At 38.3% G+C, this 17,558-nt stretch overlaps 1 protein-coding gene across 6 annotated transcripts in view; it reads left to right on the forward strand.

Annotated features, from left to right (window-relative positions):
- Positions 1–17,558, forward strand: part of PHACTR2 (phosphatase and actin regulator 2) — a 205,669-nt gene that overhangs the window by 108,797 nt on the left and 79,314 nt on the right. For all 6 annotated transcript variants that reach the window (XM_035700908.2, XM_025422451.3, XM_035700907.2 and 3 more), the window contains exon 2: positions 2,909–3,076. Coding sequence is in view for 4 of the 6 variants with exons in the window: in XM_025422451.3 (XP_025278236.1) it covers positions 2,909–3,076 (168 nt within the window). In the remaining 2 variants the exon portion in view is untranslated. The remainder of the gene's footprint in view (positions 1–2,908; positions 3,077–17,558) is intronic.

The following is a 17,558-nucleotide window of genomic DNA, read 5'->3' on the forward strand; positions in this document are numbered from 1 at the left end:
GGAAGTGAAGCAAATAAGGATTTAGCATTTTCATTCTGGCTTAGTTTCAAAATCAGTCTGTCCTAAATTTCTCTCTGCCTATTGTACTTTGGTCAATATGGGCAGAGTAAAGTAGGGAACCATATATGGAAGCAACAGTCACTGCAGGATTTGCATTTCTATCTGAAACTAAAATAGATAGAGGGAAGAACAGAATTTATCATTCTTGTTTGGAAGGAGCTCGTAAGAATTTAGGTATTAGTGTATATTGATTGTCTTTTTTCATTCAGTTTAAGATTATTCTGGTTCTGTTATGTCAAGTGATTTTTGATTGAGATATAGACATTTTTATAGTATGCAATGGGACTCAAAATCTTTTTGTATCCGTTTTTTTAACTGGCTCTGTCTACTATATCTCTGGAATTGGAAGGAGGGGTACCTTCTCATTACTGCCAGGTAGAAGTAAAAATCCAGGTTCCCCACTTCTCCTCTGTTGATACCTTATGGTGGAAATGGGGGTGGGGAATGCTCCTCATTACTCTTGGGCGTGGTAGTATTTCCTGGTCTCCACTGATACCACAGGATAGAGATGGTCTTGTTTCCACTGGGCAGTGGTTTGATACCACCCCAATATTTATGGGGAGGGAGGAGGAGAGATACCTCATTACTGCTAGGTAGGAATGGAAGTCCAGGCTCCCACATGTTCTCTACTGACACTGTGGTAGAGGATGATTCATTACCAGCTGGTAGGCATGAAGGTCCCAAGCCCCTGCTTGGTTTTCCCTGACATCTCTGACAGGGGAGTTGGGGCTTCTTGTTACAGCTGCATGAGGGTAGACATCTAGTCTCCCCACTCAGCCTTTGCTGGCATTGATGGTCGTAGTTTTCTTTTGTGGTGTCTTACTGGACTAGAGCAGTTATTTGTCTAAAAGTTTTCCATCTTGCTAGGCTGTCCTTTTCTTGCTCTTTTGGCTAGAGAGCAGACTTTTGTTGAGGCTTTTTTTGGTCTGTGTCTAATGGTGTTTCCAGGTGGGTGACTGCCTCAGCTACGGTCTAGTACGAATAAGACAAAAAAGAAAACCCAGGGATCTCACCTTCATGTTGTTTCCTGGGTCCTAAAGTCTCTCAGGGTAGTCTGCTTTCTCTTCGCTTTGTAGAGTCTTCTTATGCTTCATTTATATATAAAATCCAAGATTCTTAAGTTCTACTTAGCAGGAAGAATAGGAAAAAGTAAGTCCACTCCGTCTTCCTGTAAGCAAAAGTCCTTGCTATTCAATTTTTCTTTTGTTTTGTTTTTCCCAATATTTTCTTATGAAAATTTTGAAGATGAAAGAATTATACAGTTAATCACCAGGTGTCCACCCACAGATTCAACACTTAACATTTTGCTATATTTTACTTTACTGTATTTATCCCTCTGCCCATTCTATCTATCTGTCCATTAATTATTTTTGATGCACATCAGTACACTTTATCCCTAGGAGCATCAGCATGCAAAAAAAAAAAAAAAAAAAGAGCGTCAGCATGCATATCATTCATTGGACTTCACTATTTATTTATGTTTTGTAACGGTAAATTTGATATAAAGTAAAATACATGATATTATAACCATTTGATGAGTTTTGAAAGATCTATCCCTTACTGAGATAACTTGTCACCCCAGTAAGTTCCCTGTAAGCCCCTTCTCAGTTAAGTTTTACTTCCATCTCATTTCAAGAAGCAACTACTGTTCTGATTTTCAATTCATCTTGGCTCCTTTAGAACTTGTGTGTAAATAGAACCACATAGTATGTATTCCATTGTGCTTGGCTTTTTTTTTTTAAGATTTTATTTATTTATTCATGACAGACACACACACAGAGAAAGAGAGAGAGAGAGGAGAGAGAGAGAGAGGCAGAGACACAGGCAGAGGGAGAAGCAGGCTCCATGCAAGGAGCCCGACGTGGGACTCGTTCCCTGGTCTCCAGGATCATACCCCAGGCCGAGGGTGGCGCTAAACCGCTGGGCCACCCGGGCTGCCCAGCTTTTTTTTTTTTTTTTTCCCAGCACAATGTTTTTGAGATACTTTCATGTTGCTGTATGTATCAGCAGGATTTTATCATTGTTATTATTTGCTGAGTGTTATTTCATTGCATGAACAATACCAGAGTTTATCCATTCAGGCTGCTTACAGTTTTTTGCCATCCCCATTTAATAGTAGAATAACAAGTCAAAATTGTTTACCATCTGTTTGGAACATAGTTTGAGGCAACTTAGGGTTTGGGGCCTTTCTCTGATTAATAAAATGATTAAGGCACTAAAGATGTTCTATCATACACAGTATCCACATTTTCTATGCCTTTCTTATTGTTAGCAAAAATTATCAGTTTATTGAAAGCCAAAATGTTGTTTTTTGTTTTTTTTGTTTTTTGTTTTTGCAATAGAAGCAAAAGATAGTTTTAGCATTGTAAAAATTAGAATTTAACTTCTTGGCACTAGAGTTTATTTTGTGATGGAGAAACCATGGCTTTAACTATACCATAACTGTAATATTCATTACTGAGAATGCCATACTAGCCTCTGGAGGAACATCCTATTTCAGGAATACTTAGAGTACTCTATTCCTTCACAAAATATTGATGTAGTTACTGCAAATGGATTCAGCTGTGTTTCTCAGACCCTTATTTGTCTGGCCCTACCTATTATGTAAGTCTTTTGCTTCTTTTCTATTCTCCCAAAATGACTATCTAAGGGGACTGTAATTTCTGATTGATTGATTTACTGATTGATATTAGGGGAGCTCTACCACCTGGGAAGTGGGACAAAGAAACTTTATGTGAGATTCCAATTAAAGTGGTCGTGCTTGCTATTCAAGTGCAGGAAGAAACAGATGAAGTTGTTTCAAACTTTTTATTACAGCTTTTCTCTGACTTTATTTTTCCTCATACAGTTGATGGACTGGACAAAGCTTCTATAGCAAATTCAGATGGCCCAACAGCAGGATCCCAGACACCTCCCTTCAAGAGGAAGGGGAAACTCTCTACCATCGGTAAAATCTTTAAGCCTTGGAAATGGAGGAAAAAGAAGACCAGTGACAAATTTAGAGAAACCTCAGCAGGTATGAATATCATAACTTTGCTAGAAGATAAGTTGTTAAAATTTTTAGAAAATAAAAAATTGTGCCTTGTAGGGTTTTTTTCTTTCTCAGAAAAAAAGTCCGTATTTGAAATGAAATTAGTTAATTTCAGTATAAAACAACTTAGAGTTCTGATTTGCCTCCTTTTCCACTCACTGACTTTCTAAAATATTCTTGTTTTTAAATACATAGTTGTAAATTCATACAGAAAACTAGTGTGGAGGACGAGGAAGGTGAAGGAAATTGAAATAGAAAATTAGAAAGGGAAATGTTATTTGTCAACATTGTAGCTGAAATATCCATTTACACACACATACACAATATTATCTACCTATCTACTTAGTTTTAGTAGCACAATCCTATTTGTTAATTTAAAAAAAAATTAATGTCTTTTTTGAATGTATTTGTTCTGTGGGCAAAATGTAAATGACTGTTCGAAAGAAAAGTATTGCTATGTTTTATTGTTAAATTTAAAATTTCCATCATGCCTTTAGGACAAATAAATAATTTCTGTCCTAAGGGAATCATAACACTATTGGTGTGAAAATTTTTTATTATTATTTTGTGGACTTGTTAAACTTAAAGGATTACATTATTTAGTTATTTAGTACCTTTCATATTACTCATGGAAGAAATTGGCTTTAAATCTCAGGCCAGAATTAAGCCCAATTTAAACAAGTGTCTGCTATCAGTGGTGTTACCTTTAAGGTAGAAAAGCATTTATCTCTTGATATAAGTTCAATATTCTCCATTCTTATTGTCTAATACAATTGTTGCATCAGATTTCCTCATTGCACCAAGGTTAATATTATCAGTATATGTGCAGGGTCAGAGAGCATTTCTTACTAGTCTCTGCTGACATAAGAACTGGCCTTTAGTTCTAAAGCTGTGGAATAAAATAGAAAATACCTCAAATAGCACAAAGGTGTGGAATAGGAACACCAAAGCTTCCTAACGAAATTGCCTCTGATGCATTTGCAGCTATATAACTTCTTTGAGCATTTATATTTATAAAAGAAATAATAAAAAAAAGAAATAATGATACTATATTGGGAATTTGTTTCAAAATCCTGGAGGCAGGGCAAGCGTAGATGAAAGAAGATAGGCCACAAGTTGGTAATTGCTTAAGCTTGGCAATGGGCACATAGGGTTTATTATTCTCACCTCTCTACATGGAAGTATTGGAAAATTTCTATAATGAAAGGATAGGGGGGAAAAAGAGACTTGGCTTAAGGGGAAATATCAATAGTTTGATTATTACATTTACTGTAATGTAATTGGCTTCTTGGAGTAGGAAGCAGCGGGAAGTAGACAGAGTGCTGACCTGAGTGAGAACATCGGTGTTCTGGTAGTGTCCTTGCTACTCAGGTGCCATGTCACCCTGAGCAAGTCAGATCAGAGTTCAGTGAGTTGAATTCTAAGGTGCTTTCAGTTCCAGATTCTTGACTTCTTCTAATCCCTGGTTGAGCATCTTGTTCTTCCTTGGTCTTCAGTTGTGAACAGAACCACACTGGTCTTCTTAAGTGTCCCCCTGTGTTTCCCTACACATTGAGAGAATCTGGCCCTTCGGGTTACCATGACTACCCAAGATGGGAGAAGGGCTCAGATAGTGCCAGTTAGAAGGTATTGAGAAGGGAGGATGGAAGTCCCTTCATTTGTCTAGCTCCTTTGCTTGAATCTAGGTGACTAACTTCTCTCTCCCTAATGTAGAGAAGACAGCCACAAAGAAATTGTCCTTCACTTTTCCTTGTCATCTCTTTTTAATTATTTTAACAGTAGGGAGGTTGTAACCCTGATTATTTAAGAAAAGTCATTTTAAACAGCAGTAAGTGTTATTTCATGTTATCTCATATTTGTTGAGGAAAGCCTGGCCATCTTTTTATTCTGTTTCCTTTTCAGATTCACACAGGATTTTATATAAAGTTTAGTTTCAGGAGTTATTTGTAGATGACTATATTCCTAGTTCCTAAAGACTACCCAACTACATTAAAAACCTGAAAAATCTATTAGATACTTGTTTTCTTTGCACCAAAATTGTGATGTAACAGAATAAAAACAAACCAAGTAGATATGTTAACAATTCTTTGTGTATTTATCTGCTACATTTGTGTCATTTCTTTCTAAAACGCATATTAATGAACTTCATAAGATGTTATCAAGGTTCCCATTATAAAGTATTTTGTTGTTACCTTATCTATATGCTTATTTTAAGGCTTAAATTTCTGCTGAGCTTTATGAAGTGTATCAGTAAGGCCTAAAATAAAGGAAGGCACAAAATGGAATAAGAAATGTTTAATCACATTGAGGAAAGATGTCTCATCTAGAGGAAAACAGATGCATTTGGAAATAACTAAGAGAAAGGTGTTTTCTTACTTAATAAATTGTCTCATACAGTGAACTCTTGTTGTCTGGTTATGACCAAAGCCATGTGCTGTCTGGCAAACTATAAAGTACACCTTAGACACATCCCACAATATGTTAGGATCTGAAAGAAGATGCATTTCTTCCAAGAGAAATAAATCTTCTGTTTTTCCTTCTCCTAAACTCCTGGCATTATAGTCACATGGATATGAATCTTACTATGTTCCACTACATAGTGATTAATACTGCTTCTCCTAGTCTGGATTTCTGTTTTATGAGTTTTTATTGGTAACAGATAGGATGCAACACTGATTTATTAATGCCATTATAATAAATGCTATTGTAATCATATATTTACCATGGTAGTTGTAGTTAAGCAGGGTCCTAGTCGGTGGGTGCAACATGTGACTCTTGATCTCGAGGTGTGAATTTGAGCCCCACATTAAATCTAGAGATTACTTAAAAACAAAAATCTAAAAAAAAAGAGAGAGAGAGAGAAGTGTCCTGTCCTCTGCCTGCTTTGGTGGTCCTTGAGTCAACTATATTTTGGAAGGCCATCTTGTCCTATAAGGCAAGATGAGCCTAGGCCCCGACTTCAAGTTCTCTGGCCTTGTTTTAAAGCGGAAAGTTACCTGTATCTTCAACTCTGTATAGGCTGGTCCACAGGCTGTTGGGTTCTAGGGCAGGAGAGCATCTTCTTTCCATCTACTTTCCCTCACTGCCCCTTTTCTTTACTTTTCATCTCCTGAGCAACAAGACCCTTCCCTGGTCCCACCTTTGCTCTCGTTATATCTCTTCCATATCTTTAGAACTCAAAATGTCATTTACACCTCTTTTCCTACATAATTATTTCTTCCTGTTTTTTTTTCCTTTCTTTTTAGCAGATGGTGAGCATGTAGTGGCTGAGGCTCCTCTCTCTGGATCTTTAAATATGCTTCCATCTCCCCAAAGCTAAGAATACAAACAAATCCCCTGTCTAAACACACATGTTCTTCTAACTGCTACGGATTCTGTTGGTGTTGCCATCAAGACCAAACGTCTTGAAAATTCAGCCTGTATCACTGCTTCTACTTCCTCTCCACACTATCATTCCTTTCCCTCTGCCATCTGGCCCTGCATCCAGCACTCCACTAATGACACTCTAAGCCTCCCAATCAGGAAATTCAGTGTCACTCTCTCATTTTCATCCATCCTAACCTCTGTAGCATTTGCCATCGCTGGTTAATCTTCCCTTCATTTGCAAAAGATGTCATTATCTTGGTTGTCTTTGATTTTTCTTTTTGCCTTTTGCTTCCTTTCTCCCCCTTCTCCTCTCCCCTAAACCTTTGAGGGAGTTTGCTACGTGTCTTAGCTCTCCCCTTTCTTTGACTGTGCTCTTCCTCATCATGCCATCTCTTCTCAGTACCCATATCTCTCAACTAAGTCTCCATCCAAGACCTAGGCACATATACCCATGCACTTGATGGCTAGCAATGCCTGAGAATGCATATTAAATCCATTCCTAACATCTACATATATCTGCACTGAAAATATGAGGCATGCAAGTACTGTTTTGGAGCTGGGGATTCTGGAGCGAATGGGCGAGCAAGGTTCCTGCCCTCCTGGAGCTTTCATTCTAGAGACGTAGATGCTATGAATGAGTACAGAGTGAGAGAAGTGGAAGTGGAAAAATACTATGTAAAAAATCTATTCCAAAGCAAAACAGATCCCTTGCCAATCCCAGCTATCTGTGCTGTTGCAGACATGGCTTGCTTTGGCATCCAGACTTTGAACCGTGGAATCCTTTGACTCTTTCTTCTCTCATACCATCTTCTACATTCCATTAGTTCCTAAAACCTTTCATGTGTTTTCTCCTGGTGCAGGGTCTCTAACATTAGCCTTTCCTCTCTATCCCCATTATCTGGTCCTTATCACTCTATTATTGCAGGTAGCCTCTTTGTTATGTTTAGGTATTCGCTGTACAAACTATAGAAAGCTATAGAATTCTAGAGAAGATAGGGAGAGGCAAGGTTCTGGTAGTAAATCTGCCCACAGTGGAACCTGACCCAGCTGGTGAGGCTGACAGAGAAGGTTCACGATGCCAGGAGCTGTCAGGAACACCAGAGTAACCAAGATGACAACTTTCCAAGTCTCAGGCCAGGCAAAAAAAATGATAGGTATTTCACTCCAAAATGGCATGCGTTCCACCCAATAAGGTAGATAGCATATCAGAGCATCCAGGTGAATGGGAGTGGGAAATCCAGGTAAACCTTAGTAGCCAGAGTGTTTTAAGTTACTTAGGTAGTAGTACTCATGGGCAGATGGTACCTGGTATAGGAATCAGAAAGATTCAAACAGAGTCCTCATCCTTTTTTTTTTTTTTTTTTTTAAGGAACCGGGGAACAGAGTTAGCAACTAGGACAGGAAATTACCAAAGGATTCAGGACAGAAATTACTGTATAAAGTAGAACATAGAGGATGGGGTTTTGGGGAGTGATCCCCTCAAACCACAAACCTCAGGTGCTAAGACTCTTTTGTTAGAATGGTACAGCCCAACAGCTAGGTGACTGGAAAGAATAAGGATTATTGGGAATTTGGGGGAATTGATAGGCAAACTACCCATTTCTACCCTTTCTCCTCTAGCTCGTCTTGGATACCACCATGAGAGAATCTCCTCAGGTGGAACTTCAGTCCTGTCAGTTCTTGCTTAAAAAGTATGACTTGACCCTACATTGTTTACTAAGTGAATTCCAGACCCTTTAGCTCTCCTTAGTGTAACCCGAATTGACCTTTCCTGTCATTTTTCTCAGTCAGTTACATTGCATGTCAGTCACACAGAGTCACTTAATGAGCACGCCCCTAGACCTTCTTGTCCCCAAGTCTTTCTGCCTTTCTTCTTTCTTCCTGCACTGAGCACCTTCTTCTCACAGCTACACCTAGGAAAATCCTATGTCATGCAAGGGGTGTGAGGTGTGACATGTCTCTTCTTTCCTGAAGGTATTCTTTTTTAAGTAGGCTCCATGCCCAGCATGGAGCCCAATGTGGGGCTTGAACTCATGATCCTGAGATCAAGACCTGAGCTGAGGGGCACTGGGTGGCTCAGTCGATTAAGCTAAGTGTGTCTGCCTTTGACTTAGGTAATGATCTCTAGGTCTTGGGGTTGAGCCCTGCATCAGGCTTCCTGCTCAGCCAGGAGCCTGCTTCTCTCTCTCTCTCTCTCTCTCTCTGTCTTTCTCTCTCTCCCTTTCCCCTCCCTACTGCTTGTTCTCTCTCTCTCTCTCTCTCTCTCTCTCTCAAATACATACATAAAATCTTTAAAAGATCTTAAAAAAAAAGTTTTTAAAAGATCTGAGCTGAGATCAAGAGTCAGACATTCAGCTGACGGAGCTCCCTAGGCACCCCTTCCCTAAAGATATTCTTAGCCTTGATTCTGTATCATCCAAGTAGGAACCTCCCCTCCTTTGCTTATAATCCTGTTAAAATATGAATATTTTGACTTTTCTAGTTTATGTGTCTGCCTCTATTTGCAATGTAAAATATTTCGATCAGAGACTGTCTCGTTCAGGTGCTTTATGATTTATACCTGGTATGTAGTCTCTTTTTTTTTAAGAGAGAGAGAGAGAGAGAGATTGTGAGCACGAGCATGGGGAGCAGCAGAGGGAGAGTGTGAGACAGACTCCTAAGCAGGCTCCACCCCCAGCAAAGAGCCCAGCGCAGGGCTCTGTCTCACAACCCAGAGATCAAGATCTTTTTCTTTTTTTTAAGATTTTATTTATTCATGAGAGACAGAGAGAGAGAGAGGCAGAGACACAGGCAGAGGGAGAAGCAGGCTCCATGCAGGGAGCCTGACATGGGACTCTATCCCAGGTCTCCAAGATCAGGCCCTGGGCTAAAGACTGCAGCGGTAAACCACTGAGCCACCCAGGCTGCCCCCAAGATCAAGATCTGAGCCAAAATCAAGAGTCAGACGTTTCAGCAACAGAGCCACCCAGGCGTCCCCCTAGTAAATACTCTTAGATGTGCTTTGAATTGCTTATTTATTGAATATTCACTATAACTAAAAATACAGCACGGGATGCTTTAAGACTTTGTAAAAGAAATTAAAGATTGAAAAATCATAATGGAAAAGAGAAAGACAGTAAATTAAAATACTAACCAAAAAACATGTACTCACAATTGCAATCCTGTACAACTATCAAGAAGCCAATAAAATAATTAGGGAAAATTTCTTTTTCCTATCTTGTGCCCTTATTTTAAAAGTAAGTTATATTTCTAAATAGGAAGAAATTGATCTTCATTATAATCATGACTTTTTTTGTGTTGTTAGTAAGGCAGAAGGAATGCCTGTCTCGATTTTTAAATAACATTGTTCCAAGTTATCAGCATTCTAAGAATCAGAGTGATTTGTAGAGAGTCATCTGGTAGAAACTTTAATTTACTGGTACTCTGCATTCCCTAATAATAATAATGTCTAATTTTTATTGAATGATATCATATGCCAGGTTCTGCTCTAAGAACTTTACTCACATTAAATCATTTAATCATTAAACACTTATGAAGTTTCAGTGCTATTATTATCCTAGTTTTACTGATGAGGACACTAAGGCCAGAAAATTCAAATGACTTGCCTGAGGAGGCATAACTGGCAGTAGGCAAAGGCAATATCTGAATCCAGGCAACGTGGTGCCACTGCCAGTACTTTTGACCATTATGCTATGTTGTATTTCTAAAAGATAGCTTCATACCCAGATCAGTAAGGATTAATCACTGAAAGGTAATCCTACTATGAGAGTTTGCTTCATACACTAGAGTTTTGCTATGAAAAGGATTTGGTCTGAAGAATAATTTTGATTCTACTTACCTGCCTAATTTCAGCATTTTATGCATATAAACATGGTTGACAAGGGTCAAAATTATGTTTGGTCCTATTAAAGATAGTGTTGTCTGTAACCATATAGGCATAACGTTGCAGTTTGGGATTATTTTCTATATCTAGAAAATAGGGCAAACTTAGAAGATATGCATAAGGGTGATACTTGTTAAAGACTGGTCTGATTGCATTAATAAAAGACACCGTTTTTATTTCATCTATCTTGTTCTACTAAGAATATGGAAGTACTTTTGTGTATCATTCACCCTAACACCATGTTGGAGGAAGAGAAGAAAATCTCTCCCTTTCCCAATTTACTGTAGCAGAAGGAAGTTACATAATCAGTCATAGACCGCATAGCACAACCAGGTCCACTTAGGGCTCCTTGCTTATATATTAGCACTCATTTGTCTTCTCAACAAATATTTATTGAGCATCCACATCTACTATATGTCAGGCACTGTTACAGACTTTAGTGATATAACAGGGAACAAAAGAGACAATACTGCCTTCCCCTATGGGGCTTATATTCTCGTAAGGATAGGAGGCAGAAAGTTAACCACCAAAGTTAGAAAATGAGAAGAAAAAACAAAGCAAGGAATGGGGAATGTAGGAGCTAAGTTACAATTTAAGATGTGGTGGTCAGAGAAACTTTACTAGGACAACAACATTTGAGCAAATACATGCGGGAGGGAAAGAAGAGCACCCAGGGAGATCCTATTAAGTAATCATGTGTTGGAGCATGCACTTCCTTTTATCTAGCAATGGGTGTCAATACACTGAATGTAATTCATTATAAAGTTTATCCAATCTCTTAATGATTAAAATATCTCACATTCATGAACTTTATGGTTGTTAATCTTAATAGCTTTTGCCGGCACCATGGCTCCAAACAGATCATGTAATTTCACCCTTTCAATTCTAGAAGAGAAGCAAGAATTTAGGAAAGGAATTTAACTCTGTAATATAAATGTTTTGTTACATCTTCCTTTCTGAAGTTAGAATTTAGGAGCCAGATTTTGACAGGAGATCAGAAATCCAACTTCATGGAGTCCAACTTTAGAATCCCTCATATGTTGATGTTTTTGGTGGATCTGGGCATCAAGTCCTGCAGAGAATTCCTTTATAAATTGAAACAATCATGTATGATTGCCTCTGTGGATAAATAGTCCCCAACTTACATGCTAGTGGTGTCTGTGTTATTGATTTTTTAGATTATTTGGAATGACAAGTATGTTCCCAAATTAACTTATAAAATTCAGATTGATCTGCAATTTACCTGAAGTCGGGTATTATTAAAACTTGTTCAGGTTTAATACAGACAAACACTACTTCCTGAATCTCTAGGAAAATACCTTCTGAATGTTCAGTTGAAATTGAGAATTTTGAGACGCTTGGGTGGCTCAGTGGTTGAGCATCTGCCTTTGGCTTAGGGCGTGATCCTGGGGTCCTGGGATCGAGTCCTGCATTGGGCTTTCCACAGGGAGCCTGCCTGTGTTTCTCCACAGGGAGCCTCTGCCTGTGTTTCTGCCTCTCTCTGTATGTCTCTCATGAATAAATAAATAAATAAAATCTTTAAAAAAAAGAAATTTACAATTTTAGGGCTGTAGAGTACCTTACCAGTCATCTGGGTCTGTCTCCAAGGCAGGAATGTCCATTATCTCCAACGAACCTGACATGTTGTCGTTCAACTTCTGAACTCCTGATTCCTTGCTCTGGTTGTTGGGGAAATTTTCTTTTATACTGACCTGAAACAAATTCTCTCCAATTTTTCTAGCTATCCCTGGCACTAATAAATATATTTATATCTATTTTCTGATCACAATGTTACCTGATGGTCCTTCCATCTTTTTTGTAAAGTCCTTTTCATACCCTCAATGTGTTTTCAATTCAGAGATTTTCACCATGGGGCCATACTAAGCTGTCTAGATTATTTCGTACATTTTTGTTGAGTACCAGCCCCAAGACAGTGTGTTCTAAGGACACAGCAATGAACAACCCTGACAAGGTCCCTGCTTTCACAGAGCCCACAGGGTACCAGACTTCATGTTCCCTTTCTTAACCATTTTAATGCCAAGATAGTACCATGAGTTCCCCAAAATTTTTATGATCGCACTTCACCAACCACGTTTTTTTTTTATATTTAGAATTGCATTCAGAATAGGAATTCATCTTGTTATTAAAATTTTAAGAATTTATCTGTAGGAATGGAATATCTTTTGCTCAATGTTCTACATATAGAAAAACAGACAAATCCTCCAAGCTGGGTGATCCATTTTACCCCTTATAACAATGTGCTATATGTCCTTTCTGTGTACCCACTTCTACGTATTTTCCAGTGTATGTCTCCCTGAGTTCTGTGTATTTCGCTGTGTCCAGCTGGGTGTGCTCCCTCCTGACATTAGATTTCCTTGGATCAGATCTGTCTCTTTCAAGTTATCAGGATTCCTGTCTCACCACGTGTTGAAGAGCTACTTTCCTGGGTTGACACCTCAGATCTCTTTTAGGAGATCTACTCTTCTGTCTCTGTACCTGTTCATGTTGTGTCCACACTTCTGGGATGCTGTTTTCTCTGAAGGCACCAGAAATCCCTGCTGCTGCTGTGTCTTCTGTCCTAGCTGTTGTCTTCCATGGGACCTGATTGTAGACCATTGTGTGGGTGTTTTCTTCCCTCTCTAATTTAGCTTTAAGATTCTCTTCACTAGGCCAATCCAGTCTCTACCCAGTATATCACCTCTTTTTCCATGGAATGGGCCTCACAGGCCTAGCAGTACTATACACATGTTATGGTCCAGAAAACCAGACCTTGATTTGACACCATGAGTTCCAACAGCTACTCACTTTGGATGTCCATTCTTGGTATATCATGATTTCAGCCAGGAAGTTAGAAAACCATACCTGGCCTTCCACACCTTTCTGTTTCCTCCTCAGGAAACAGACTTCTGACTGCATGGGCTATCCAGTTGTTTCTGGGAAAGATAATTATGCCTCTTGTTAAAAATCAGTAGAGTGGGGTTTGAGGAGTCTCAGTAAGTAAGGCCTCCTTTGTGTCCTAAGAGAGATGTTATGAGAAGACTGTTCCTTCTGATGAGCCACCCAGGTCTGTGTGAGGCATTGTTTTTGAGCACACACATCAGTGAGAGTTCCTCTGTGACCACTGATTGACTCTTCCTGACCACCCTGCTAAGCCCTCCTTATTCTTTCACACAGCACATTTTTACTGGCCTCCTACCCTGGGCCTAGATGCTCTTCTGTGCTCCAGGGATATAGCAGTTAACAAAGGGGGAAGTTTCAAGGCTTGTGAACCTTGTCCTTTAGTGTCTTGGGGGCTCCATGCTTCTCAGATGTGTCTTTCCTGCTGCCTGGTTCCAGATCCACATAGCACATCAGCTTTCCCCCTCCCCTCTTTGTGTTACCCGTTTTTCTCTTGTCAACCTCTTAACTAGAGTTTTGATACCTCTTTTCTTTCTCAAAACATTTCTCTTTGTGCCTTCCTTAACTCTGCTATTTTTCCATTCCTTGTAGATATCTTTTTTTTTAAAGATTTTATTTATTTATTCATGAGAGACACAGAGACAGAGAAAGAGGCAGAGACACAGGCAGAGGGAGAAGCAGGCTCCACGCAGGGAGCCCGACGCGGGACTTGATCCCGGGTCTCCAGGATCACGCCCTGGGCCAAAGGTGGCGCCAAACCGCCAAGCCACCCGGGCCGCCCATCCTTCTAGATATCTTGTACTTTTTGCAGATCAGAGCCAAGAGCGATATTCCTCAACTCCTTTTACCTTCACTTTGAGGGGGAAAACTGGTGTATATTTATAGCTTGCCTATTGGTAGCTCCTCTCTAAAGAAAAGTAAAGGTCACAGCCGAAAGATCATGGGAATGGTTTTTGCAGAGTCCAGACCTCATAGCCTCCACGTTACCTATGGCTGTTTTTGGCAGCCCCTTTGGAAACATTTCCTGTAAACTTCCTCCAAGCAAACTGGGGCCCTAAGAATGAAGCTTTTCACTGAACACTGGTTTGTACTTGCTCTGTCAAACCTTTCGTCCTTTCAGAAGACACAAATAGGTTTTTGATTTTTCCGAAACTTCTCTCTGCCTTGCCTCTCTTTTTGACCATGGCTGTTGGCCAGTGAGCCTATAGTAGGCTCACGGGAAAATGTAGCTGCCTTTCCTGACAGCTCTGACGCTGGACTCCTGAGATTTTCTTGGAAGTAGTCGTTGTGTTTGGCTTAGGTTGGAGGCAGATATACAAAGGAGCTACTAAGTAGTTCACTATTACTGCATTTGTGATCATGACTTTCTCAAAAGAGGTCATTTCTTGGTCATTCAGTACTCTGGTATTTTTTACTTTGGGGTGAGTGTGTGTGTGTGTGTGTGTGTGTGTGTGTCTGTGTGTGTGCAGTTCTGAGAGTTTTAATATACATATGTTTTGTTTAACTACCACCATTATCAGGATACGTTACAGTTCCATTGCTCCCCAATCCTCCTGCCCTACCCTTTTACAGTCATATCTTACCTCTTCTCCGTCTCCTCCCCCAGCTCCTAACTGCTGACAACCACTGCTCTGTTCTTCACTATCATTTTGTTGTTGCAAGAATGTCATCGACATTGAAATCATTCAGCATGAAATGTTTTGAGACTGGTTTCCTTCACTTGCCGTTTCACCTTTGAGAGTCATCTGGGATGCTGCATGTATGAGTCACTCTTTCTGATTGTTGGGTAGTAGTATTCTGTGCCATGGATATACCCTGTTTGTGCATTCACCTGTTGAAGGACATAGGTTGTTTCTAATTCTGGGTGATTATGAGTAGAGCTGCTATGAATACATAAAAGTTTTTGTGTGCATGAAAGTCTTCATTTCTCTAGGGAAAATATGTAGGAGTGAGATTGTTAGTCATACATTGTTAGATATACGTTTAACTTTATAACTGCCACAGACTATTTTCCAGAGGTTTGCATTCCTACCAGCAACATAAGAAAGTTCCAATTGCTTCACATCCTTGTCAGCACTTGGTATTGTCATTATTATTTTTTTTATTGTAGTAAAAAGATATATTATAAAATGTACTCTCTAAACCATTTTTCAAATTACAGTTCAGAAATGTAAGGTATATTTACATTGTTATAAAACAGATCTCCATAACTTTTTCATCTTGCAGAAATGAGACTCTATACCTATTGAAAAACTTTCTACTCCCCCTTCCCCACCTCCCAGTAATCACCAATCTACTTTCTATATGTGTGAAGATAGCTACGTTAGTGTATTTCATATAAATGGGATCATACAGTAGTTATCCTACTATGACTGGTTTATTTCACTCAGCATAAAATATCCTCATGTTTCATTCATGTTGAAGCATGTGTCAGCATTCCTTTCTTTTTGTGATTGTATAGTATTTTATTGTGTGTATATACCACATTTTGTTTATCCGTTCATCTGTCAGTGGACATTTAAGTTGCTTCTGTCTCCTGGTTGTTGTGAATAGTGCTGCTATGAACTTGGATGTTCTGTCATTATTGTTTATTTTAGCCATTCTAGTAGGTATGTGGTAGTATTTTGTCATAGTTTTAATTTGGGTTTCCATAATGGCTAATGATGTTCAATTATTTTTCATGAACATTTCTGCCATCTGTATATCCTCTTTGGTAAAGATCTTTCACCTATTTTGTAATTGTTGTTTTCTTGTTTCTTGTTTTCTTACAACTGAATTTTGAGAGTTCTTTATATGTTGGATATAAGTTCTTTGTTGGATATGTGATTGCAAATATTTTCTCTGAGTCTGTAGCTTGTCTTTTAATTCTCTTAATCTCTGCTGCTGAGCAAAAATCTGTAATTTTGAAGTTCAATTTATCAGTTATTCTTTATAGGTCATGTTTTTTTCTTTGTGTCTGTCTGCCTAACCTCAGATCACAAAGAATTTCTTCTCTGTTTTCTTCTAAAAGTTTTACAGTTTTATATTTTACATTTAGATTTACGATCAATTTTGGGTTAATTCTTATGTAAGGTATAAGGTTTAGGTCAAGATTTGTCTTTTGCATATAAATGCCCAGGTATTTTAATACCATTTGTTAAAAAGACTGTCCTTTCCCCATTCAATCAGTTTTGTATTATTTTAAAAATCAATAAGCATATTTTTCTTCCATATACTTCTCTTTGATAAATATCTGTTCAAGTCTTCGGGCCAATTTTTAAGGAGCTATTTCTCTTCTTAATCTTGAGTTTCAAGAGTACTTTACATAGTCTAGATATAATGTCTTTATCAGATATGTTATTAGAGATAGTTCTTGCCAGACTGTAGTTTGTCTTTTCATTCTTTAACAGTGTCTGTTTCAGAGCAAAGGTCTTAATTTTAATGAAATACAATTCATTACTTCTTTTTTTCAGGATCATGTTTTTGGTGTCTTTTGTAAGAACTTTCAAGAGAATTTGTTGAAAAGACTGTCCTTTATCCATTGAATTGCCTTTGTGTCTTTGCCAAAAATTAATTGGCCACATGTTCTTTGTCAAAAATTAAGATTCACATTTGTGTAAGTTTATTTCTGGACTCACTATTCTTTTCTCTTAATCTGTGTGTCTATTTCTTCACGAATATCATGCTTTCTTGATTATTGTAACTTTATAAATCTTAAAATGAGATCCTATAATATTTCTAACTTCATTCTTCATTTTCAAAATTGTTTTTAACTAGTTTCTTTGCCTTTTCATACAAATTTTGGTATCAAATTGTTTATATTCTCAAAAATTTCCTGCTAGGATTTTTATTGGAATTACATTAAACCTGTATTGCAACTTATATTGAATTGGTATCTTTACTATGTTAACTTTCCCAATAAATGAACTGCTCTGTCTTTCTATTTAATTAGCTCTTTTATTTCTTTCATTAGCATTTTGAAATGTTTAGAAAACAGTATTAAATTAATACCTAAGTATTTCTTTTCTTTCTTTAAAAAAAAAAAAACTATTCTAAATATATCAGGTCCCTGGGTGGCTCAGCCAGTTAAATGTCTGCTTTGGGCTCAGGTCATGATCCCAGGGTCCTGGGATCCAGCCCTGCATTGGACTCTCTGCTCAGCCAGGAGCCTGCTTCTCTCTCGCCCTCTGCCCCTCCCCCTACTCATGCTCTCACTCTCAAATAAAATCTTTTTAAAAAATTTTAAAAACTATTATAAACATATATTTTTTAAAATTCTGTTTCAAATTTTTTCATTTCTAGTTTACAGAAATACATTGTATCATGCTACTTTGCTAAACT

The sequence above is a fragment of the Canis lupus genome, chromosome 1, assembly GCF_003254725.2.
Source record: "Canis lupus dingo isolate Sandy chromosome 1, ASM325472v2, whole genome shotgun sequence".
NCBI lineage: Eukaryota > Metazoa > Chordata > Mammalia > Carnivora > Canidae > Canis > Canis lupus.